General features: G+C 43.3%; 1 protein-coding gene across 1 annotated transcript in view; it reads left to right on the top strand.

The window, feature by feature from the left end:
* ROR1 (receptor tyrosine kinase like orphan receptor 1) overlaps positions 1-24,921 on the top strand; it is a 195,101-nt gene that overhangs the window by 142,936 nt on the left and 27,244 nt on the right. Inside the window, exons 6-8 of the mRNA XM_049775459.1 lie at positions 3,840-3,967; positions 7,146-7,463; positions 10,192-10,437. Of these exons, the coding sequence (XP_049631416.1) occupies positions 3,840-3,967; positions 7,146-7,463; positions 10,192-10,437 (692 nt within the window). The remainder of the gene's footprint in view (positions 1-3,839; positions 3,968-7,145; positions 7,464-10,191; positions 10,438-24,921) is intronic.

Raw genomic sequence — 24,921 nt, 5'->3', positions numbered from 1 at the left:
GCCAAAAAGGCTTCAGCATTACCCTAGGATTTATGAAAGTAAACAGATGGAGTGCTTGAGGGATTTCGAAACATTAAAATGTCAATGTCTTTCTGTCAGGTATATGTATTTAGACTCACAGGGCACACTTTTAAGAGCTTTGCAAGGCAAACTAGGTCCTGGTTTCAGTTGGAGATACTTTCCCCCATCTCTGCCTTCAGCATTAGTGCTGCAGGGAGGTAAAGGCAGCGGGAAACAAGCATCTTTTCCTGGTCAGTTTCATCTGATCTGTCCATCTGACTTCCTGTTCTTCTGGGCTTCCTCAACCCCAACACTGACACCCCCCCATAATCACCAAGAGGGGAAGTCTCAAATCCTCCTCAATACTGAGCACATTCCATCTGACAGAGCAGTGAAGCTTGTGCTTGGATCAGCATATGCCCGCGGTACCCTTTTAACCATCATCTTGGTCTGCTCTGTGGCTCTTTAGCAGGCCGTGTGTGTGTGTGTGTGTGTGTGTGTGTGTTGTGTGTGTGTTACACCTGGTGGCACTCAGGGGTTACTCCTGGCTCTGTGCTCAGAAATCACTCCTGGCAGGCACGGGGGACCATATGGGATGCTGGGATTCGAACCACTTTTCCGGCCCCAACTTTTGTGTGTTTTTTTTCATACATCTTTCCATATATCTTTTATTTCCTGATAAGATATTTCCAGAACTAGAAAGTAACATTTCAGAGAGGGCCTTCCTGTGGCACAAAATTTTGAGTGTTGTTCAGGATGTTATTAGGAGTTTGGAAATCTTTTGAGTATTTTCAGTGCTTCTGAAAGATCCTAGAGATTAGAGTGAGGAATATCATCTTACATTTTCTTTTTTGTGTGTGTGCTTGTGTGTTATCCTTTTTTATCTTTATTTAAACACCGTGATTACAAATCTGATAGCAGTTGTATGATTTCAGTCATGTAAAGAACCCCCCTCCTTCACCAGTGCAACATTCCCACCACCAATGTCCCAAATATCCCTCACACCACCAACCCCACCCACACCTGTACTCAAGACAGGCTTTCTAATTCCCTCATTCATTCACATTGTTAGGATAGTTCTCAATGTAGTTATTTCTCTAACAGCACTCACCACTCTATGTGGTGAACTGCATCTTCCAGCTCTCCTCTCGTGTCTCTGAAAATTAATGCAAGAATGTCTTTCATTTTTCTTAAAACCCATAGATGAGTGAGACCATTCTGCGTCTTTCTCTTTCTGACTTATTTCACTCAACATAATAGATTCCATGTCCATCCATGTATAGGAAAATTTCATGACTTCATCTCTCCTGACCGCTGCATAATATTACATTGTGTATATGTACCACAGTTACTTAAGCCATTCATCTGTGCTCAGAAATCACTCCTGGCAGGCACAGGGGACCATATGGGATGCTGGGTTTTGAACCACTGGGGTAGGGCCTGCAGAGCAAACGCCCTGCCTCTGTGCTATCTCTCCGGCCCAACTTTTGTGTTTTTGATTGCCAGCGCATGCCTTGGACTCAAAGAGAAGATACCTAGGATCTTCTCCTCTCTGGTAAGAAAATCCTGGCTCAGAGAATACAGCTCTCTAAGTGATCCCCAGATGTCATTTTCACTCTCAAGTGATCTAATTCATTGTCAGGAGAGATTGATCATACGGGGAACTTTTAAATACAAATTTTAATAACATCTTAAAACATTAAATTTAAATATTTAATTAAATTAATTTAAATAATTAAATAATAAATATTTTAAAATGTAGATTATTTTGTTTAATAAAATTAATTACCATGTCTTATCACATTACTTCTTACTTATTACATCATTGACTTAGTTGATCATAATACATTAGTTTTCAGGTAACTATGAGTGAAATTATTTTTAAAAAGAAATTAAAGAAAAGAACAAAAGGATACAGCAACAAGAAAATTTGTGAAAATTATTGTACATCACATTGAGGTCATTGAAGGAAGGTTCAGTAAGCTCTTGCTGCTAGTTGATCATTCTGTGACTTCTTTTGTTTCTGAATATCAGGTGGCTTCAGATACACGTTGGTGTTTAAATTGATGTGTTACTAAAAGGATGACAGTATTAAAAGAATTGAATTTCAAGCACTATTGCTGATATTGCAGCTTTTGTGGGGTGTGTTTTCAGCTGTCAGGGCTACCTGAAGCAAGCGATGGTAGGGGGAGGGTACCCACAGTCATTCCAGAAAAGTTCTGATGTTGTCAGCCCAAAAAATAACAGCATCCTGGAGTTTTGGTTAGATTGGTGTCTGCAGAGAGCCATAGAAAAAGTGGTGAAGCAGGACCATTGGCAAAGTGGCAATTTGTGGGTGATCAGTGCAGTTGGTGTGGCATCAACAGGGCAGGGACTTGGCCTGCCCTCTCCTTCCAAGCTTGTCAGCTTTCATCTGCCTGGCCAGTGCATCCATAATTTTTCATGGCTTGGTTCACATTTCTTTCAAGCAAGTAACAGTGAGTATATGGCTCTGGCTAAATTAATGTACTTGCTTTGCATGTGATCAGCCCAGGTTTGACCCCTGAGCACCATAGGTGGGTCCAGCCCCTTCATTTCTTACCAAATAAATAAAAAATAAATAAATAGGGGCTGGAGCGATAGCACAGCAGTAGGGCAATTTGCCTTGTATGTGGCCGATCTAGGACGGATCTGGGTTCGATCCCCAGGTGTCCCATGTCGTCCCACGAGCCAGGAACAATTTCTGAGCACAGAACCAGGAATAACGCCTGAGCATCACAGGGTATGGTCCAAAAGGCAAAAATAAATAAAGTGATCCAACTTAGAAGAAACCAGAGAGGAAATAAGTTTTATTCTGCATCAACATTGTTGATTGGTGGATATGGATCTTTCGTTGGGCTGTGACCTGCCTTCAAGAGACAACAGAGAAAAAGCCTCTAGCTTATTGTTGGAGATGGCAGCCCCTGTCTTTTCAAGCTGAATCTATTCCTTTCCTTTGAATCCTAGAACCAGCTTAGATCCAGCTGTCTACACTGCCTGCACCGCAGCTTTATACCACAACGTGGTGACAAATTCTTTCACTTTCTGGCATCTAGATAAATTTTATTCCAATACCCTTTTATGTATTGGGGACATTTGGAGGCAGCCCCAGTTCAGAAAAGTTTTGGGTCTTTTGTTTTTTGTTTTTTCATGTTGTGAGTCTCATAAAAGCCAGCTCTCCATGGCTATTTTCTCTCTGGATTTCCTAAGAATTGGTGACTCGTGTGAGATGCTGAGGCTGAGGTCTGTCCTGCTGTCTCCTCCACCAGGGCCAAATGACTGATGGTCTCTGTTCTGCAACCACCTAAGCCCTCCTGCCCTCTGGCTTCTGTCGAGCTGCACCCAGCCTCCCACCCCAATGCACAGAGCTTTGTAGTCGGCAAATCAGCTCGATGCATCTCGTGGATAAGGCACCCACGCTTTTGCTTTTGCAGCAAGGAAGCAGAAATCATCCCTGCTTCAAAAATAACAGCACAAAACCCTCGACCTTGTGCCCAGATTTCCAACTCATTTCCTCTTTTTCTCTTAGAACCACATCATCATCCAGCCCACCACCAGCTGCGAAAATAAAAAATGTTTTCTCCCATATTTAAGGATGATTTGGGGCTGCAGGATGAATTTGGGGTGGGATGGGGGGCGCGAAGGAAACTTGTCCAATGTGATCAACAGATGTTCCAAAAGGATGGAAGCCTGGTCCTGAGGATACCGCGCCCTGTCGCGCCCCCTAGTGTCCATGTTGGGCATCACGCCGTCAGAATCTACTGGATCCCAGCTAACGGCCTCAACTAATCACACTTTTCTGCTTTTTGTTCTGTTTTTAGGGATGAGTATGAAGAAGACGGATTCTGTCAGCCGTACCGCGGGATTGCATGTGCGAGATTTATTGGCAACCGCACTGTCTACATGGAGTCTTTGCACATGCAAGGAGAAATTGAAAATCAGATCACAGGTAGGTGACCCCTGTGATGTTCTGTCTACACTATCCCGTTTTCTTCTTACTATTTATTATTAATTTATTCTTACTAAATTGCTTTTGAGCTCTTCTCCCAAAGGAGGATTAGGCTACATGGCATCAGGACCATAAGGAAACGGGAGATAGGCTCTGGGTGCTCTAAATTTGACATTAACATTATTTATTGAAGGTTGCTCATAGAGGAAAAGGAGGCTTTGAAAAACTTCATTGCAACACTCAATAAATGTCTCTTGAGTGTGTCGTATATACCAGGAACTGGGCTGGAGACTGACTGTAGAGACGGAGGAAAAAACCAGCCCCATCTTTCTCTTTACAAAGCAAAATAGATAGAAGGGAAATGACCCAGGAGTCTAGAATTCGGGGCGCTGGTGCCCAAAAGGTATTGGGTACCTTTGAGGAAACTTCTTGTCCTCTTGGGACAGTTGTCTTCACCTAAAATGAGTGAAAAGAAAGATAATTAATCATACGCCACTGAATACCCCCGATTTATTTAATCTTTCCTTGTTTTCAGAGCAAACACCCTTTTTCTGGTTCTCTTTTTTGTTTTGTTGGTGGGGGGTCTCCCAGTGCTTGGGGGTTTCTCTAGCATTTCTGGGAACCATCTGCAGTGCCAGGGTTGAAGCTAGGCCTCCTGCATGCTGTAGTATCTGATCTGTCTCGATGGCTGAAATCTCTATAATAGAAATCAGACTGAGCCCTTCTAGACTACAGAGGTACAGGGTGGGCTTGGCTTAGCTATCTGGTGGTCTCAGCAGCCTGTATCTCTGCCAGGAGTGAGTTCTTGTGTCTTGGTGCCACAGACCCAGGTGCACCACAAATATCGCCTTCAAGAGGTGTTAAGAAAGTTGCCAGACTTAACCAGTACAAATTCTGGAACCCTGGCGGGCCGGAGCAATAGCACAGAGGGTAGAGCAGTTTCCTTGCAAGCAGCCAACCTGGGATGGACCCAGTTCGATCTTCAGAATACCATATGGTCCCCCGAGCCTGCTGGAAGTTATTTCTGAGCCAGGAGTAACTCCCTGACCACTGCTGGGTGTGGCCAAAAAAGAGAGATATTAAAAAAAAAATTTTATTCGTACTTCAGGTCAATGACAAGTCATTTTTTTCAAATGCTTATCTGGAGTTCAAAAGTCTCTGGGTATCTTGTAGTTTATCAGTGAGCCCTAAAATTTAAAAGAGGCTGAGACCAGAAAGATAGGACAGATGTTAAGTTAAGGCTTTTGTCTTGTACATGAACCATCCCTGTTGGATCCCCTGTTCATAGATCATTCCCCCCCCCAAAAAAAAAAAAAACTGCCAGGAGTGATTCCTGAGCTCAAAGCCAGGAGTAAGCCCCAGGCACTGCCAGATTGCCACCCCCAACATCCCACAATAAATACATAGGCTAAGAGAAATTCAGGGCAGGCACAAAGCTTAGCAACATGTCCAAGGTCTCAGTTATATGAAGAATCTTAAGTAGAAGAGGAGCTTGGGATCACTTACCCTGGAGAAGTAATTAGAGGAAATGCAGAAGAGAGTGGCTGAAGGCTTGAGAGATAGTACAGGTAGCTGATCCAAGTTCAATATCCAGAAATACATATGATTCTTGAGTATAGAATTAGGCTTACACCCTGAGCATCGCTATGACTCTCTAAAAAGAAAAGAAAAAAGAAAGATACTGGCTGAAACCCTCAGGCTTTAAGAAGGAGGAAGGACTCTGAAGTTCAGAAAATTCCAAAGAAGTGAAACTGATAGAAGTTGGAATTGGGGCCAATGGCTAGACAGCCTAACTTGCACATAGTCAACCTCTGTTCCAATCCCAATATTTCATACGGTCCCCTGAGCCCACCAGGAGTGAGTCTTGAGTGCAAAGCCAGTAGTTTCCCCTTTACACAAATGGCCATGACCCCACCAAAAGAACAAAACAATCACACACACAAAAAGAAAGAAATTGGAGATTTCAACCTTCTTTAAAGTCATTATATACTCTAAACTAGATATTCATAAAAAGAAATGGGAATCCTCATAGAAGTTTTGTTTGTTTGTTTGTTTGTTTTTGGGGCTACACCCAGCGGTGCGCAAGGGTTACTCTTGGCTCTCTGCTCAAATATCGCTCTTGGCAGGCATGGGAAATCATTTGGGATGCAGGGATTTGAACCACCATGGATCCTGGGTCGATTATCTAACCGCTGTGCTATATTTCTGACCCCCTCATAGAAGTTTTTAATAACCTACTCTTGGAGATTTTCAAGCAACAAGAGCTAACAGAAAAGTTTCACCATTTAAAAATAAAAGCATCCTCTTCTGAACAATAGTATAGCGGGTACCATTCTTACTTTGAAAACCACTGACCCAGGCTCCATTCCTGACACCCCATGTGGTCCTCCGCATCCCTCCAGGAGTGATCTCTGAGCACAGAGCCAGGAATATGGTTCTGAAAGTGTGGCGTGGTTTCTTGAGACCATCAGAAGCCCTCCACCCCTGGGCAGCATGAGGTGTGACCCCCAAAAGCCAGAGACCAGAGTAAGTTGAAAAGAAATTCAGGGGCTGGAGCAATAGCACAGTGGTGAGGGTGTTTGCCTTGCATGCAGCATATGGTTCCCTCAGAGTCTGTCAGGAGTAATTTCTGAGCGCAGAGCCAGGAATAACCCCCGAGCACTGCCAGGTGTAGCCCAAAACACAAAACAACAATAAAAAATTCACCCCCCAGCTGCCTTGCACTTAGCAGAGCCACAGTAGGAAGTTGTGATCCATCCCCACCGCCTGCACCAACCCTCCTCATTCAGCCCTTCAGCTGTTGTACGTTCTTGAAGCCTCACCGAACTCATTAAAAGTGCAGTGGCTGACATGCAAAGTTCTGCTGCTTTGTAAGAAAAATGAAAAAAAAATAGATTGCTTTTTAACTTAATTCTTTTTTTATTAGGAAATGGCACAGATGTAACTTAATCCTATTTTTCTAACTTTATACTTAGAAGGTTCCCCCACCACCACCACCAACCCCAAGCCTGTGAAAGTGAGCTGCTTTGACATCTGAAATGAATCTGCCTCGCTTGGCCTTGCAGGTTCCAGGCCTGCAGATTCCTTCCCTGTGTGTTTAGGTTTCCTATCTGGTGACTAGATAACCCAGAAGATAAACCCCCTGGCCCTGGAGTTAATGGCTGTGTTTGTTTCCCAGCTGCCTTCACCATGATCGGCACCTCCAGCCACTTATCTGACAAGTGCTCACAGTTTGCCATCCCCTCCCTGTGCCACTACGCCTTCCCCTACTGCGACGAGACCTCCTCTGTCCCCAAGCCCCGAGACCTGTGTCGCGATGAATGTGAAATCCTGGAGAACATCCTGTGTCAGACAGAGTACATTTTTGCAAGATCCAACCCCATGATTTTGATGAGACTGAAACTGCCCAACTGTGAAGATCTTCCCCTGCCGGAAAGCCCCGAAGCTGCCAGTTGCATCCGGATTGGAATACCCATGGCAGATCCCATCAATAAAAGTAGGTGACACAGCCCCTGCCGTGTGTGGTCCAGGGAGATGTGGACCCTGATCTTTCTCTTTTTCTGTTCCTAAATGCTTTACCTACCTGGGGGATTGGTTTGCCTGAGCCTTCAAGGTGCAATAGAGGTAGTTTCTACCTTAATGGACGTTCTGCAGCTTTAAAGTATGGTTTAGGGGGGACTGAAGTAATAGTGCAGGTTGCCTGGCATGCCACTGACCTGGGTTTGATCTCTAGCACCCTAGAAGGTCTCCCAAGTAATACCAGGAGTGATCCCTGAGTGCAGAGCCAGGAACAAGCCCCAAGTATTGCTGAGTGTGGCTCAAAAACAAACAATGTATAGTTAATAGGACCAGAGACTTAACTCTAGTGACAAGTCCTGAGTTTAGTCCAAGCATGGGATGACTAGGGTCATCCCTATTTTAACAACTCCAGGCAGGTTGCAGTGATAATACAGCAAGGAGGCAGGACACTTGTCCCATGCAAATGGCCCAACCAGTATGATCTCTGGCACCACATAAGCCAACCTGAGCACTGCCAGGAGAGAGCCCTGAGTTCTTTTGCATATGGATTCCCAAAAACAGCTTAATAAAAATAAAGGTTTCTGTGATATCTGCTCAGTCTATAATTAAAGGATTTCATGCTATCTTAAACGCATATCACCACTTGATCCAGCACTAGTCACAAGAGCGTCCAAGTGAGTGGGAGTAGAGGAGCAAAGGGTACTTACTATAGCCATGCAATAAAATATTGTCCAGCCAAGAAAAAAATGAAACTGTATGAAGTGGCTCCATGCTATGAAGTAGCTGAGCTACACTAGACCAAGTGGGAAAAGCCAGCTATCCTGGTGTTGCAAGTCAGCCCCTGAAGAGGTTGATTGATGGAGGGATGGAGAATGAGGTCTTTCCCCTCCAGCTCGGAGCACACGTCTGCCACCCTGTTCAGCCGGCGGTTCTGAGGTGAAAGCGGTGGGTAAACAGCTCGCAGACAGTCAGGCTTGTGGAAATATTAGCTTTATTCGGTGGACAAGACTTGAAGTCCAAAGCCTCAGCATCAGTTCCAGCCAAAAAGCCCCTCGCCTTCCACAGACCCTTGTTTTTATCCCCCAGAATCAGGTGCCACCCAATGGTGGAAGCAGAATCAGGTACCACCCTAGGGTGAGGGCAGAATGCCAGGTCACACCCTAGGGTAGGGCACAATCACCGATCAGGGTAGGGTCAGTAACAGAATAATCCCATAAAATGTTTACATGCACAACATCCTGGCATGATCCCACTTCTAGGAAATCTTATGATCCCATTGAGACAAAGAGATCAGTGGTTGCCAAGGCAAGGGAGGCTAGAAAAAGTAGAAAGTAACTGCCTCCTAGGTGCAGGACTTTTAGCTTGATGCAAGTAAGCTAGACAGTAGGGAAGGTGCAGAATAATATGGAGGTTATTAACACTAATGGCAATCATGATCAATTTATGGTCTGGGTATTGCAGTATAATGAGATATTTATATATCTCGATATCTATAGCTAGATACATGTATACCTGTATATACACCCATACTCACTATTCTCTGCCCAACAGAATAACATGCCTGCAGCTACTTACCATCTGTATAGAAGTAAACACTGGTAATTTCTTTAGTTTCCCTTGGGTAGGTCTTGCAATTTTACTACATACACAATAAGAATGCATTAAAGTGCCTAGTCTGTATTAACTCTATCAATTATTACTATCCTGTTCCTGTAAGTTAACATGAACCCTCCAGGTTCTAGTTTTACTTTATTCCAGGAGCAGCCCTTTGGGCACAGCTTCTTAAAGGGAGAGAAAGAGTATTTATTTCTTAGTACTGGGTGAAGTAGTTAGTACCTGCTTCTCAATAGTACTCAGCAGAGGTGACCTAATGTATCTTAGAAACCCAGACACGGGGCCGGGAAGGTGGCGCTAGAGGTAAGGTGTCTTACCTTGCAAGCGCTAGCGTAGGACGGACCACGGTTAGATCCCCCGGCGTCCCATATGGTCCCCCCAAGCCAGGGGCGATTTCTGAGCGCACAGCCAGGAGTAACCCCTGAGCATCAAACGGGTGTGGCCCAAAAACCAAAAAAAAAGAAAAAAGAAAAAAAGAAACCCAGACACACTATCTCTAAGCATTCTCTTCTGCTTTTGTCCTCACCTGCTTCTTGACTAAGACCAATGCACAAGTAAGATTTGAACCTTCTAAGAACCACTGGAAATTACATTTCTAGAAATATCTTATGTGCATGGGGTATTACCCTTCACCAGCTTATCTGGCTTAACTGTGTTCTATATTAGAAATACATGTGAAGGGGCCGGGCGGTGGCGCTGGAGGTAAGGTGCCTGCCTTGCCTGCGCTAGCCTAGGACGGACCGCGGTTCGATCCCCCGGCGTCCCATATGGTCCCCCAAGAAGCCAGGAGCAACTTCTGAGCGCATAGCCAGGAGTAACCCCTGAGCGTCACAGGGTGTGGCCCAAAAAAACAAAAAAAAAAAAAAAAAGAAAAGAAATACATGTGAAGACCCAGTTAGAATCCCAAAGCATAAGCGTTCAACCCTCCCCCAGAATGTAGCTTGCAGTCCAGAAAGGACAAGGACACAACTTTGTATACTGGCCCTGCAGAAAGCCTTATCCTGGACAGGGCCACTCATTGCATCTCTGGACCTCCCAGAAATGCAGTTGATTTCTTGCTCCATATTTGACTTTTCCCTTGTATCCCGCAGATCACAAGTGCTACAACAGCACAGGAGTGGACTATCGCGGGACAGTCAGTGTGACCAAGTCTGGGCGCCAGTGCCAGCCCTGGAACTCCCAGTACCCACACACCCACACTTTCACGGCCCTTCGCTACCCTGAGCTCAATGGAGGCCACTCATATTGCCGTAATCCAGGCAACCAGAAGGAGGCGCCCTGGTGCTTCACCCTGGATGAGAACTTCAAGTTTGACCTCTGCGACATCCCTGCCTGTGGTGAGTCAGCCATCTTTGTTTTCTTTGAGGACCACATCCAGTGGTGCTCTAGGGACCATGTGGTGCTCGGAATAAGTGCTGAACTTTTCCCCCATGCAAAGTCTTTCCAACCATTTCCCCTAAAGTGCTTGCTTGATCTCTCAGGATGCTTCTGTATTAGGTGAACCTGGTGGTTTCTACCAAACCCACCTCGTTGGGTACCATAGCATGTTCTCAAGAGACTGGTCCCTTTTAGGTCTGTGGTCGGCACACAGTGCATAATGAACATCTTCCCTCCAGAGTATTTGTGGTATGTTGCTTGCCCTTTGTTTTATCCTAACCAAGAAGTGGTCTGGAAACCCAGAGCACCTCATGGGTAATTTTTGACCAGCTATACTAGTAGTTCAATGCAAGGGACTGAGGATGTGGTGATGTTCTGACCTTGCAGTGCTAGGGATCACCTGGTGTCACCCCAGCCTTGTTTGAGGGAACCAAGTGTGCAGGGCCTTGAACCCTAAGTCAGGTGTGTACTAAGCATGCATCCTCATTGCCTAGACTAGCTCCTGACTTGTCTTTTCCCTTCACTCCTCAGAAGGCACACTACCAGGAAATGAAATTCCTGAGTCTTCTGGCTCCTTTTTCTAGAAAATTTTAGGAGAGTCAGGCAAAGAGTGAAAGCACAGCAGTAGGATATCTGCCTTGCACGTGGACAACTCAGGACGAATCTGGGTTCAATCCCCAGTAACTTCTAGCCTGCCAGGAGAGATTTCTGAGCACAGAGCCAGGAGTAACCCCTGAGCACCACTGGCTATGACCCAAAAACTGAAAGGAAAAAGAAGACAGTATTTTTTGTCACATTAAACTTCATCCATATCTTTTCTCTAAGTTTAGAAGGAAGGCCAGGCCAGGCCCAGGTCTGTTGGGCTTTTATTGAAATAGTGTTTGGGGAACCCAATGTTGTGCTGGGGAGAGAATCAGGGTCATAAGTGCTCTATCCTCTGTGCTATCTTGATTTATCTTCTCTGAAAACTCAACCATACTCAGGCAGATGTTAGTCTGCATTGTTCAGGGGGGCTGATGAGGATTAAGAATCTTCAGGTCTTAAACGCACATCTAACTGTAACTGAAGTGTAGGCATCACACAAAAATCTTCAAACTTTGTTTTAAAGTAATTTCTTGGGGCCAAAGTGATAGAACAGCAGATAATGCACTTGCCTTTTCACCTGGCCCAGGTTCGATCTCTAGCATCCCATATAGTCCTCCTAAAATAGCAGAGAGGACCCTTGACCCAGTGCCAAGAGTGATCTCTAACTGTAGATCCCAAGAGTAAGCCCTGAGCACTGTTGGGTGTAGTCCCCCCAAAATAGAATTTATGATTGACTATCAATAAATGTTGGATCAATCTCTACCTATGTTATATACTCCATGTCAGATAGAACTTGCTCAAGGGAAAATGAGTCTCACTATTGGAAAGATCTTTAAGTAATGTTGCTTATTATGGCCAACCCCTTCGAACGAACCCTCACACACTAGACCCCAAACTCACACTTCTCGACCAGGCTCTGCTGGCTCCCGTTTAACAATTCTTTAGAAACACGTACAAGGAAGACCAGGAATTCAGCCTCTGGATTCCAGCTGATTGGTCAGATAGCACATCTAGACCCTCCTTCTTCATTGATGTGCAAATCTGCCCCAGCATCTCAGTTCCTGGTTTTTCATGAATTTTGGTCTGTGGGGTACATGGTTACAATTCTACAAAGTGGTTTGTCAGAGTCCTGGGCGAGATCAGTCTAGATGAAAGTTCAAGCTAGAGATGATGAAATCGTTTTAGTATGTTTCATTCTTTTTTTTTCAAAGGAGTATTTTGATTCCTTTTGGAAAGACATTCTTTTTTGAATTCTTCAGGACAAAGACCCAAGCACAGTTCTTTTTTGTTTTCTTTCGTTTTGTTTGTTTTGTTTGGGGGCCATAACCAGCAAAACTCAGGGGTCACTTCTTACTCTGTATTCAGAAATACTCCTGTCAGGTTCAGATAACTCTATGGGATTTCAGGGTTCTAACCTGAATCAACCACATGCAAAGCAAGAGCCCTGTCTGCTGTACTATGGTGCCAGCCCCCAAGCACACCTTTTAAAGGATCTGGCCCGGATGTGATCTGGCCTGGATGTGAGCATTTGGGGTTGGAGGACTTATTTCATACTGACTTAAATATGGGGGTCATGGTAGGAATTTCCTGCACTAATTTTCCATATAAGCAGACCCAGGACTGTGGCAGGATTGAACCCAGATCACCAAGGCTTCTTGTCTCAGGAGCCATCCCCATCTCTGTTCTGCAGCCCTGATTCTCAAGCAGAGCTTCCTAATCTTCCTGGAAACATTCAACAGAGCCTGCTGGTAGTTTGGGTCTCAGAGATAGGTGTGTTTCCATGGTCCTGTTGGCCTTCATTGAGAATTCCCCCAAAATTATTCGGCTCAAAAAAATCAAATCACACACAGGGATGATGCTGGATAAGATCTGAATCATTGGGGCAGTAGAATAACAATATTAAACTGTGAAAACTGTTTGTAAAGAGCTTACCATGAGCCAGACAATACTAAGAAAGTTACATGCATGATCTCATACATCACAATTCTACATGCCTGTGAGTTGGGCTTTATTCTATCCAAGTAAAGAAAAATTAAGGCTTAGAGAGGTTCAATGACTGTGCAAACCACTGAAATGAATATCAGTAGACCCAAACCTAGAGTTACTGTTTGATGAGTGTGTTTTATTTTGTTTGGGGGCCATATTGAGCCATATTCCAGGACTATGCCAAGTATCAAAGTGGGGCCTCCCATTTACAGAAAAATGCACTTCAACCCTTTGAGTCTTTACCCCAGTACTATAAACGAAACTTTAACTAGATAGTCTTTAAATTCTGACGTGTGTATGGGGTTGGGGTTTGCAGGTAGACAGATGAATAGGAGAGAGAGAGCTAAAGAATTACTTTGCATCTCCAATAAGTTGTAAGCTCCATAGCACAGGTTTGAAATGCATTTTTTTCTCCTCCCTCAAATGGGATGGTGTCTCAGCCTCGTGGGAATGCGCCTGCATTCTTTCCTGAAGTCAAACTTAAAGAGATTTCCAACTCCCCGTGGGGTTTCTCATTTTCCTACTGATAACTTTTGTTTTCCTTTCAGCTAAGTCAGAGTAAAGGAAGTCTAGGCCTAATTAAATGCAGAAAGTGAGCTTTTGTTGTCCTTTCTAGAAGAAAGGCACTTGAGAATTTTTCTGCCACAGATTGTTTTAGCTGGGCACTTGCACTCTGCAGCAGAACTAAACACGACCCAGTGAGCTGACTCTGAGTTCTGGGAATTGGCTGTGCTGGAACCAGGCATTGCTTGGGCAACCCTTGGGCAATAGATGAGATGAGCAGAGACTGTGTTCTGACCTGCCTCGTTCTTCCTCATCTTTCATCTCCTTTGCTTCTCACTTGCAGAATGGTGCAGGATTTACTCTGTCACCCCTAGAGATCCTTCCATGTTGAGCTGCAAACTTTATGAGCAAAAGTTAGAGCAGCCCATGATGCCCTTGTATGGTTTAAGATTTAGGAGAAGATTCAGACTTAAACCACCCAAAACACTCACAGCCCTGCTGTCTAGATCCATCTCCTGTATAGATGACATTGTGCTTACCTTTACTTTCTTGGCATTTGGGGGATGCTTGCTAGGTACTAGATATTGTGCTAAGTTCTTTTTCCTGGAGTATATGGGGTAGAAAATTTAGGGGAGGTTATGCCTGATGGTGCTGAAGGCACTAATAGCAGTGTTGGGGGCCACATCCAGGGCTCCTGCATGCAGATCCTGCACTCTAGCCCTTTGAGTCATCTTCTGGTCCTGTACTAAGTTTTTCCCATTAGCATCAGAACAAGGATTTCATTGCTGCTTGGTAAAGCGTGTGGAGTTAATTCATCCTCACAGTAACCACCAAATGGAGACAATAGCTCCCTGTTACAGATGTTGAGGCTGAGTCATGGTTTTCGAAATTTGGGGTTCAAACTATCTCTTTTAAGACATAGTTAGATATGGAGATTATTATACTGGGTGAAATGAGTCAGAGGGCGAGGAGGAACAGACATAGAATAATCTCACTCATGTATGGGATATAAGAAAAATAAGAGATAGTATGGCAATAACAGCCAGAGACAATAGAGATAAGAACCAGGAGGATCAATCCATGGTAGGAAGCTTGTGACAAAGAGCAGTGAGTGCAGTTAGGGTAGAGATGGGTCCACTATGACAAAGATAGTTGGAACTGGACAAGAACTGGGAACTGAAAGGGGATAAAGTGATATGCATGGTGTGCCTTCATATAGTGCAAACCATAGTATCAAAAGGAAAGAGAGAGAGAGAGAGAGAGAGAGAGAGAGAGAGAAGTAAAATACCTGCCCCAGAGGTAATCAGGGGTTGGGGAGGTGGGAGGGAGGGTCATTGGGAACATTGGTAAATGTTCACTGGTAAATGTTCATTGGTAAAGTACACTGTGAAGGGTGGTTTATATTCTATGATAGAAACCCAATCATGAGCAGTTTTGTAACCACAGTGCCTAAATAAAGTAAACATTAAAAAATAATAATTTTTTTAAAAAGTTCTGTGTCCTCCCACAAGTGTATATGAAACATATTCAAAACTTTGCAGAAGTATCAACATCTTTTTTCCCTTGATAAAACTCTCTTGGTCTTTGGGACATTTCCCATTGATTTTTCTCCCTCACAGCCTCAGGGGTGCAGGAACAGAGACCCCAACCAGCAGTTCTCACCCACCTGACACCCACACCAGCAACATTTACCCATTAGTTTGCTAGGTGCCAACTTGCCTCCCTTTCTGGTAACCCTAAATCATCTCCTCCAACTTGGCAACATCCCTAAGATCCTACCCACAAGCCTGTTTCATTCTGTCCTCACCTCTGGGCCCCACAATCTCCCTTTGAGTCAATATCAAAGGACTTTGGGAAAAAAAAAATCAGCCTCTTCCCTTCCAGTCATTCTCCATAAATATCACACACACACATACACACACAAGTCACAAGTTCTGGGGTCTTCTACAGCCTTCCTTGGGCTTGTGCAAAGGCCAGTATCTCTCTTCTCTCTCTCCTGTCCTCTGATGCGTGTCCTTCCTGCTCTCATTCTGCCAGCCCCTCAACGCATGTTGCATCTTTTTTTTGTTTCCTTGCCAGTCCCCATTTCTTTCTTGATTCCTCAGAAAAGGCAAGTTTCCAGCCTCGTCCTTGATGTCACTCCCTTGCTGTGTCCACCTCATTTCCAAGTCATGCTCTCATTTGTGCCTCTAAACCCACCTCCCCAAAGAGTTTCCACTGCTAGGAAAAGAAGCCCCCAGCTGGCTCCCACTGGAGCGGGCATCTCTGGCTAGTTGCTTTTGAATTTCCTTTCAAGTCCTAGACTTGTAACTGTCTGCCGGAGGGCACAGTGCCCAGTCCCATGCCTGAACAGCCCTGACTTGTCCCATAACCTTCTGCACACCCGCCCTGGTGCTGCTTTGTCACAAACTATTTTGTGCACCGTGGTGCTTTCCAGTCTGGGACAAGGCAGATGTTTGCCAGATTGCGAACACTGCAGTTTTTAACTCACCCTGTCAGCAGCCTTCGCCCATATTTCATAGAGGACCTGTTGGAAGGCGATATGTCTTTCAGCCATTTCTTCAGCTCCCAAATTGAACATTACAGTGAATTGGGGGGCAAGGAGGGGAGACAGAGAAAGGGATAGAGCATGGCATGGTGGAGTCGAAAGCTTTCTGGAAGAGTTATTTTTATGCTACAAAAATTTTTCATGGCATAGTTTAACCTTCAGTCTTTGTAGATTTCTGACACAGGAAAGAACAATAGTTACCCCCTGACTTAGAACTAAGTCACGGTCCATAAACTTTTTTTTTTATCTTAAAAAACTTTTCTCTCAAATTTTTATTTTATTGTCCCCTTATGTATGTGTAGAAGCATTTACACACGGCATTGAAGATGCTTCGGCAATGAGCCTCGAGCAATTCTTGACTTGCTTCTGCACCATCATGCCAACAGGAAGTGCTTCTCGTCCCCCCAGTCCTTGGATGATGGGTTCTGACATTCTCATCATCATTACTGTTGCTCTTGGCTTTGTATCACTCAAGGTTCTGGCAGGAAATGAAAGGCACAAGGAAAGAGTCTAAGAAGACTTTTATAAAGAGCCTATTTATAAAGGTGTTGGCAGAATTGGGGGAACCAATATGGTGCTGGGCTAGTTTAGCAAAATTGGGGAGCATTACCATCCTGGCCTGGAAAGCCAAAGGGAAATTGGTTCCCTCACCCTGTGGAGCACAGTGAGAGGTGAAGAGATGCTGCCAGGGCTGCCATGGTCTTGTGTAGGTAGATATAGCCAACCAGCTGTAAGTCGTCAGCAAGGGAGCCATAGAGCAAACATGCCATTCTTGCTCTTTCCTTGAGATCCTTGTTCTCCTGGTGCCTCTATTGGCTCAATCTATTGGGAGCCAGAGGGCAAAGTTGTCCATGAATACTTTGCACAGAGATCAGCCTCTGCATAAAGTTGGATAGGAAAGCAGAGAATGCACCTGGGCTAGAAGACACTCAGGGCAAAATACACTTTAGATCAAATAAACAAATAGACTTTAGATCACTTTCATAAGAGAGTCAACATTGTACTCTGAGGGCTGGGGATGTAACTCAGTGGCAGAGTACTTACTTAGTTTGCATGTATGAGATGTATGAGGCCCTGGCTTTGATTCTAACACACACACACACACACACACACACACACACACACACACACACACACACACAAGTGAGGGCTAGAAGAACCAGAGATGTAGTAGCTCAATGATAGAGCACTTATGGTGGATACTTGAGGTTCTCATTTTGATACTTGGTATTATCAAAGGGAACAAGAGAGAGAGCATCCCAGAATTCAATGGAGGCATTAACCAAGCTGTCAACTCACTTTATAAACTCAGAGATCTTGGGCCAAGGAGATGGCTTACGGGGCTGAGCTTTGCCTGACGGAGGCCCACAATGCCAATGTTGGCACCATATGGGCCTCTGAACACCATTGAGTGTTGCCCAAAAACAAAGGGAGAAAAATCAGAGAGAATACAGTGGCTAGGGTGATGCTTTTCAGGGAATTGACCCTGGCTCAATTCCTGGTGCCCCCTACCACCACCAAAAAAATTTTTTTTACAAAGACCTTGTTGAGCTATGGAATATTACTCAGCTGTTAGGAAAAATGAAGTCATGAGATTTACTTGTACATGGGTGGATATGGAGAGTATTATGCTGAGTAAAATGCATCAGAAGGAAAGAGATAGACATGGAATAATCACACTTATTTATGGAATATGCAAAATAAAAAGAGAGTGTGGTAATAATATACAGAGACAATAGAGATGAGGGTCAGGAGGACCAGTCCATAGTAGGAAGCTTGGCACAAATAGTGGAGCAGTGCAGTTAGGGTAGAGAAGGGATGACAATGATAGTTGGAACTGATCTTTCTGTACAAGAATTGGGTGCTGAATGGAGATAAACTAATATGAATAGTAAGTACCCCATTCACTAACAATAGTGCAAACCATAGTGTCTAAAGGGAAAAGGGGCGCAGAAAGAGAAGTAAAATGCCTGCCCTAGTGGCAGGCAAGGTAAAGGGTGGGAGGGAAACTGGGGACATTCACTGGTGGTGGGAAATATGCACTGGTGAAAGGGGTGTTCACTATAAGACTGAAACTCAATGAAGAACAGCTTTGTAATCATGGTGTATAAATAAAGGGGAAAAAGAACTTGATAGAAATACTTGGATTGTGAGGACTTATAATTTGTAGTTATGTTGCATCAATAGAGGAATGAACTATAAGACATTTATGTAAATATATTGGCCTGAGAAGGGACCATAGAGAAATCATCCCTAGCTGAAACATTGTGGAGACACCAGAGACAGGCCCTGTCACCACCCTGATGCGGTATGAGAAGATTTTCTCTCTTTGGCAGAAACCAGAATAAGTGTGTGAAGTCTCTTGATTTTTGAGAAAAATCTCAACCACAAATTCAAATAGTTTAAAATGCCCTCATAAGGAACAAGCCTATGAACAGAATCCAGTGTGTAACCTCTGATATGATTTGTCATCCAAAACAGTTTGATACCAAACATATCCTTCATTTGATCTTGTCTGGCCTAAGGATGTAATTCTTCCCACTTACCCTTACCCACCAAGTTCTTCTCTGTGTGTTTCTAGGTGTTATATTTTGTTTTGTTTTTTGTTTGTTTGTTTTTTGTTTTTTGTTTTTTGGGTCATACCCGGCGGTGCACAGGGGTTACTCCTGGCTGTCTGCTCAGAAATAGCTCCTGGCAGGCACGGGGGACCATATGGGACACTGGGATTCGAACCAACCACCTTTGGTCCTGGATCAGCTGCTTGCAAGGCAAACGCCGCTGTGCTATCTCTCCAGGCCCTATTTTGTTTTGTTTTAAAGCTCATCTTAAAACCATGACTCTGGAAGGTGTCTTCTAGTTAGATCAGGTGAAATATGATTATTACGCTTTTGATCAAGACCAGAATAGCTGCAAAAGCCTATTTTTTGTGGCTCTAAATGCCAGATAAGAACATTTTGATTCAATTTCTTCATGCTCAACTGGATTAACAATCACCACCACCCTGCCTCATGACTTCCTTAAGACATATTAGTCTTATTTTGCTTCTCTGGACTTTAGACTATAGAAGAACCTATTTTGTAGATTTAAGCAATCATGAAATTTAGGTAGATTCTTTTTGCTTATTTTGGGGCCACACCCAGTGGCATTCAGGGATTACTCCTGGCTCTGCACTCAGGAATTACTATTGACTAACTGGGAAGCATATGGATGCCAGCAGTTTAAAAAGATCTGCTATGTGCGAGGCAAGCATCTACCTGCTGTACTATCTCTCTAGCCTCTTTTTGTTTTCGGGCCATACCCGTTTGATGCTCAGGGGTTACTCCTCGATAAGCGCTCAGAAATTGCCCCTGGCCTGGGGGGACCAAATGGGATGCAAGGGGATCGAACCGCAGTCCTTCCTTGGCTAGCGCTTGCAAGGCAGACACCTTACCTCTAGCGCCACCTCGCCGGCCCCATCTCGCTAGCCTCTTAAGGTAGATTTTTTTTTTTTTTTTTTGGTTTTTGGGTCACATCCAGCGGTGCTCAGGGGTCACTCCTGGCAGGCACGGGGGACCATATGGGACACTGGGATTTGAACCAACCACCTTTGGTCCTGGATCAGCTGCTTGCAAGGCAAACACCACTGTGCTATCTCTCGGGGCCCTTAAGGTAGATTTTTAACCAAACTGTAAGCTCTAATCTAAATTTTCAACTTTTGATTTTGGATTGTTATTTTAGCAGTTCTGTGTGATCCTCTGAAATTTTATTTCTAGAGTTTGCTGAGTATGTCTCTTACATTCAGGGCATTTTTAATTTTGATAAACATGTTGCCATCTAGGTCCGTGATAAGGTAGAATGGGCAGTATCATTCCAGTTCAAACAACTACATTTGAAATGGATTCATTAACAAAAACTGCTATAGTATAGTTTATGATGGTTTACAAATCTATTTAATGATATCACTTGTCTAATGCCAACCAGAGTGGCACCTTCGACCTCTGTCCAGTGGGGGTTGGTAAATTAGAATGATACAAGCAAACACATCAGGAGACAGACAGGAAAACATGGACTGCCCAAGTGTTGGGTCACCTGGGTTGCTGTCAGTGGTCTCATAAGCAAGACATTTATTTAATACAGTATTGCTCCCTCACCATCTCCCAACAGGTGAGTTATTGGTGACCAAGACATTAAGGACTGTTAGGAAGCACTTCAGTATTCAATAGGTACATGATGATTAGAGAGGCTTGGGTGTTTTACAGAGCAATTGGAAAGCACCCTGAAAATATAGTCTTGTCTAATCTATTTTTGCCCATAATGTCCTTACATCTAAAACATCTTATTCTATGCTTACTTAGCCAGTAATTTGTTATCTATTCTGCTTTATTTCATATTTTTTCCTGGGTGCACTTTTGCAAACCATTTACATTCTAATACATGACCTATTTTACATAGGAACATATTCCATTCTTGTGATTTTTTGCTAGGGGGGGTAAATTTTCACAATTATTAACTAGCCTTTTTTCTTTTGGAGTACAGGGACATATCTGGTGGTGTCCAGATATTACTTCTGGTTCTGTGCTCAGGGATCACTCTTAGAAGAGCTCAGGGATCATATGGGATGCTGGGTATTGAACTCAGGTTGGTACGAAGAAAGTGCCTTCCCCCCTATACTATTTCTCCAGCTGTTGGCTCTTCATTTTTATTTTTATAAGGACATCATTGGCCACTTGACCTAATACTTTGCTTGTTTAAATGTTCTTGATCTGGCCCGGAGAGATAGCACAGCGGCGTTTGCCTTGCAAATGGCCAATCCAGGACCAAAGGTGGTTGGTTCGAATCCCGGTGTCCCATATGGTCCCCCCGTGCCTGCCAGGAGCTATTTCTGAGCAGACAGCCAGGAGTAACTCCTGAGCAATGCCGGGTGTGACCCAAAAACCAAAAAAAAAATGTTCTTGATCTATGATTCAAAAATTATTCCATCAAAATAAAATAGATTTCATTTTATACAACCTATTGAATTTTATTTTAAAAGCCAAGCATGATTTAAAAAGTACACAAAGGTCTTAGACATTTCTTTAAATAACTTGACAATAGATCAATAGGCGATGAGAGCACACTCAAGAGCACTAATCATTCTAAAAATGCAGATCAAAATCATAATGAGATGTCACCTCACACTTCATTAAGATGGCCACTCTTTGAAAAAAAAAAAAAAGAGAGAGAAAAAGGAAACAGCAACGTGTTACTGAAGTAATAGAAATGCAAACTCTTGGGCACTGTTCCTGAGAACAGAAATGGCAGCAAAGTAGAAAGCAGAATAAATAGTCCTCCAAAAAAGTTACTTATATAAGCCAGCAAACCCACTTCTGAAAAACTTAGCCAAGAGAATGAAAAGTAGAATCGCAGAGATCTTTACACAGGCTCTATTGTCATTGCAACCTCACTCTTCACTGCTAAGAGGAATAAGCAAGCCAGATGCCCGTTGATGGTTGAAGGGAGAAGGAAGATGAAATGTTCCAACTGTGGAATATTTTTTATTTTTATTTATTGGAGGGGGTTGGGTCACACCCAGTGGTGGTGCTTAGGGATTGGTTACTCCTGGCTCTGCGCTCAGAAATTGCTCCTGGCAGGCACAGGGGACCATATGGGATGCCGGGGAATCGAACCTAGGTTTATCCTGGGTCAACCATGTGCAAGACAAATGCCCTACTGCTGTGCTATTGCTCCAGCCCATTTTTCAGCCTTTAAAAAGGAGGAAATCTTGTCTTATACTGTGATATAGACAAACTTTAAGAACCTTAACTGAGTGAAATTAGGTCACCGTAATTCTATTCTTTAGGATTCCATTTCTTTTTTTTTTTTTTTTTTTTTTTTTTTTGGCTTTTTGGGCCACATCCGGCGTTGCTCAGGGGTTACTCCTGGCTGTCTGCTCAGAAATAGCTCCTGGCAGGCACGGGGGACCATATGGGACACCAGGATTCGAACCAACCACCTTTGGTCCTGATCGGCTGCTTGCAAAGCAAACGCCGCTGTGCTATCTCTCCGGGCCCAGGATTCCATTTCTAAAGTGGGTAAGTCATAAAAAGATTATCTCACTAGCTGTGAGATGCACAAATTCCTAAAAGCAGAAAGTAGAGTGGCAGGTGCCACTGGCTTGAGGAAAGAGGGAATGTGGAACTGCTGCTCACAAGTTTGATCCCAGGTTTGCAAGATGAGAAGTTCAAGAAATTGGTGGTGTACAATAGCATGAATGTCCTTCATGCTTCTAAACTGTGCACTCTGTACAGGTGATGGTGACACATTTGAGATAATTCTTTTGTGTGTGTTCTAAATACAGTAAGATATTAGCATAATTTTATAGGAGAGAAAAATGAAACCTAAGAGTTTATTTATTTGGAGGGAGTTGAGGGCTATACCTACGGGTGCTCTCAGCCTACTCCTGATTATTTGGGGGACTGTTCTCAGTGATATTGGGGCCCACATGGTGGCAGGGATCAAACCTGGAACTGTGTGCACAGGCAATGCCTTAACCTGTGCTAGCTCTCTGGCCCAACCCTGAAAAGTTAAAGGAACTTTTGGAGAATACATTGGATTTTTGTTAGTAATTTTTTTAATGGAGGCACCATGAGTTACAAAGTGATTTATGTTGAGTCTTGGACCTACAATATTCCAGCAATCCAACACTAGTCCTTTCAGTGGTGCCCACTTCCCTTTGCCAGTGTCTCCAGGTCCTTCTCCTCTTACCCCATTCTGCCTCAATGGTTGGAACCATATACTCTTTCTTTTCAGCATATGATTCACAGCACTCTTACTGTTTTGGTTTTATGCATATCACTGTACCACCATCCCACCATCTCTGTGTCTTTCCTCCCATCTTCAATATGCTTCTAGTTTCAAAGCTTCTAGTTCTGTTTACGTCTTCCTCAGAGTAATGAGTGGATTCCAAGTTGATACTAAAGTCTTAAATTCACTTTGATTTGACATTTGTGCCTGGTGTTAGAAAGGAGCTGCATTCATTATTTTTGCACGTGGCCAACCAGTGTTCCCAGCACCTCTGGTGGAAGGGGTTTTTCTTGCACCATGTCATGCTTTTTGCTCCTTTAGCAAAGATTATTCTAATACTCTAAGGTTACTAATATTTTTAGATTATAGATTATTTTTAGATTATTAGATTATTCTAATAAAGGTTACTAATATTTTTCCCAAGTTCTCACAAATGTGTTACTACCACTTTGGGTGCGCAACATTTTCTAATGACAATTTTAGTTACTGAATATGGTCTCGTCAGAGCTTTTCAAAGGATGTGAAAAGTTTGAAAATGCATAAGACAACAGATCATCTATTTATTATTTTCATCATTAAACCAAGAGAATGAGTGATGGGATAGAATGTGCCTACCAGAGGCCTATTTATTATTACCTAGTCTCTGGTTTCCATGAAAAATGCCTAGTTATCCTTGGCATCGGCCCTTTTCTACCACAAGCCGACTTGGTTTGTACTTTTCAAATAATAAATGGCAGCAATCCTTGGTTGTTTTCCATGATTTAATTTTTTTTTTTATTTTTTGAGGCTGAAATATAATGTGACTTCATTTTCTTTGAATTCTAAGGTGCTGTAAGCAATCTTCCCACCTTGGCCTTATTTATGATCTAAGCGCTTTCTTGTGGAAACTCACATTTATATCCCAGATGATGTTTCACTTCATAAAAGTAAAATTATATTTACCTTGCCCCAGGACAAGAATGGCGTATTTTCTCCATTATATCTAATTACTAATCAAAGGATTGAATGTCATTGTAAAAATAAAATCGGAATGTCAGATGTGAACGGTGATACCAAATTGTTGATTTTAAAAGGAAATTGATCATGTGATCTAGCCAAAATTACTGGTTTCAAAAATCCCAAGTATTTAAGCTGATGTAACTAATATGCACACTTACCTCTTAAACAGTTATTTCAAAGTATTCAAATTCTTCACCGTTCTAACTTTCAACCAGTTTTCCTTACCATGCACTGGAGGTATTTATTACCCTTTATAGTGAACAGCAAGATTAATATCCACTGTCCTCGTGTATTTCTTTATCACTGTACGATCCTGAACAGGAACCATTGACTTTTAAGGAGAATGATGAATAATTCCACATAGAACATTTCTTTTCATCAGCAGTAGACTGTAAAAGCACAGAAGGACTGGAGACAGAGAGGCTCGCATTTCCACCCAGCTACTTTCTAGCTTTGGCAAATCATCCCATCTCAGCCTCAGTCTTTGAGGTTGTGCCAAAATGCTGGGTTGAAATGAAAACTTTAAATGTGAAGCCAGGACTGAGCCATACTACAATGGTCAGGACTTGTCTTATTTGTAGCTGACCCAGGTTCATTCCCCAAACCCCATATGATTCCCCAAAGCCCTGCCAGGTGTGACTGCTAAGCATAGAGCCAGAAGTAAGCATCCCTGAGCATTGCCAGTATGACTCAAGCCCAAGAGAGTATATCAGATAGAGCATTTGTCTTGCATGCTATCAACCTGGTTTGATCCCTGACATCCCATTAAGGTTCCCTAAATACTACCAAGAAAAATTTCTGAGTGCAGAGCCATGAATAAACCCTGAGCACAGTCAAGTATGGTCCCAAAGCCAAAATAAATAAATAAAAACAAAAAATAAAAAATGAAATATGAAGTCATTAGAAAGAGACTGAGTAAATGTCAGCTTCCTAACTTCCATGAGTAACATGGGTTGTTCTGTGGAATGTTTTTATAATATTAAAGTTTCGTGTGTTGTGTTTTTTTTGTTAAACAAGACACTGCCTCCCGCCCTCCTTTTGTGGCACGTACACTGTCTGG

Source organism: Suncus etruscus, chromosome 6 (assembly GCF_024139225.1).
Source record: "Suncus etruscus isolate mSunEtr1 chromosome 6, mSunEtr1.pri.cur, whole genome shotgun sequence".
NCBI lineage: Eukaryota > Metazoa > Chordata > Mammalia > Eulipotyphla > Soricidae > Suncus > Suncus etruscus.
This window is presented reverse-complemented; position numbering and strand designations above follow the sequence as displayed.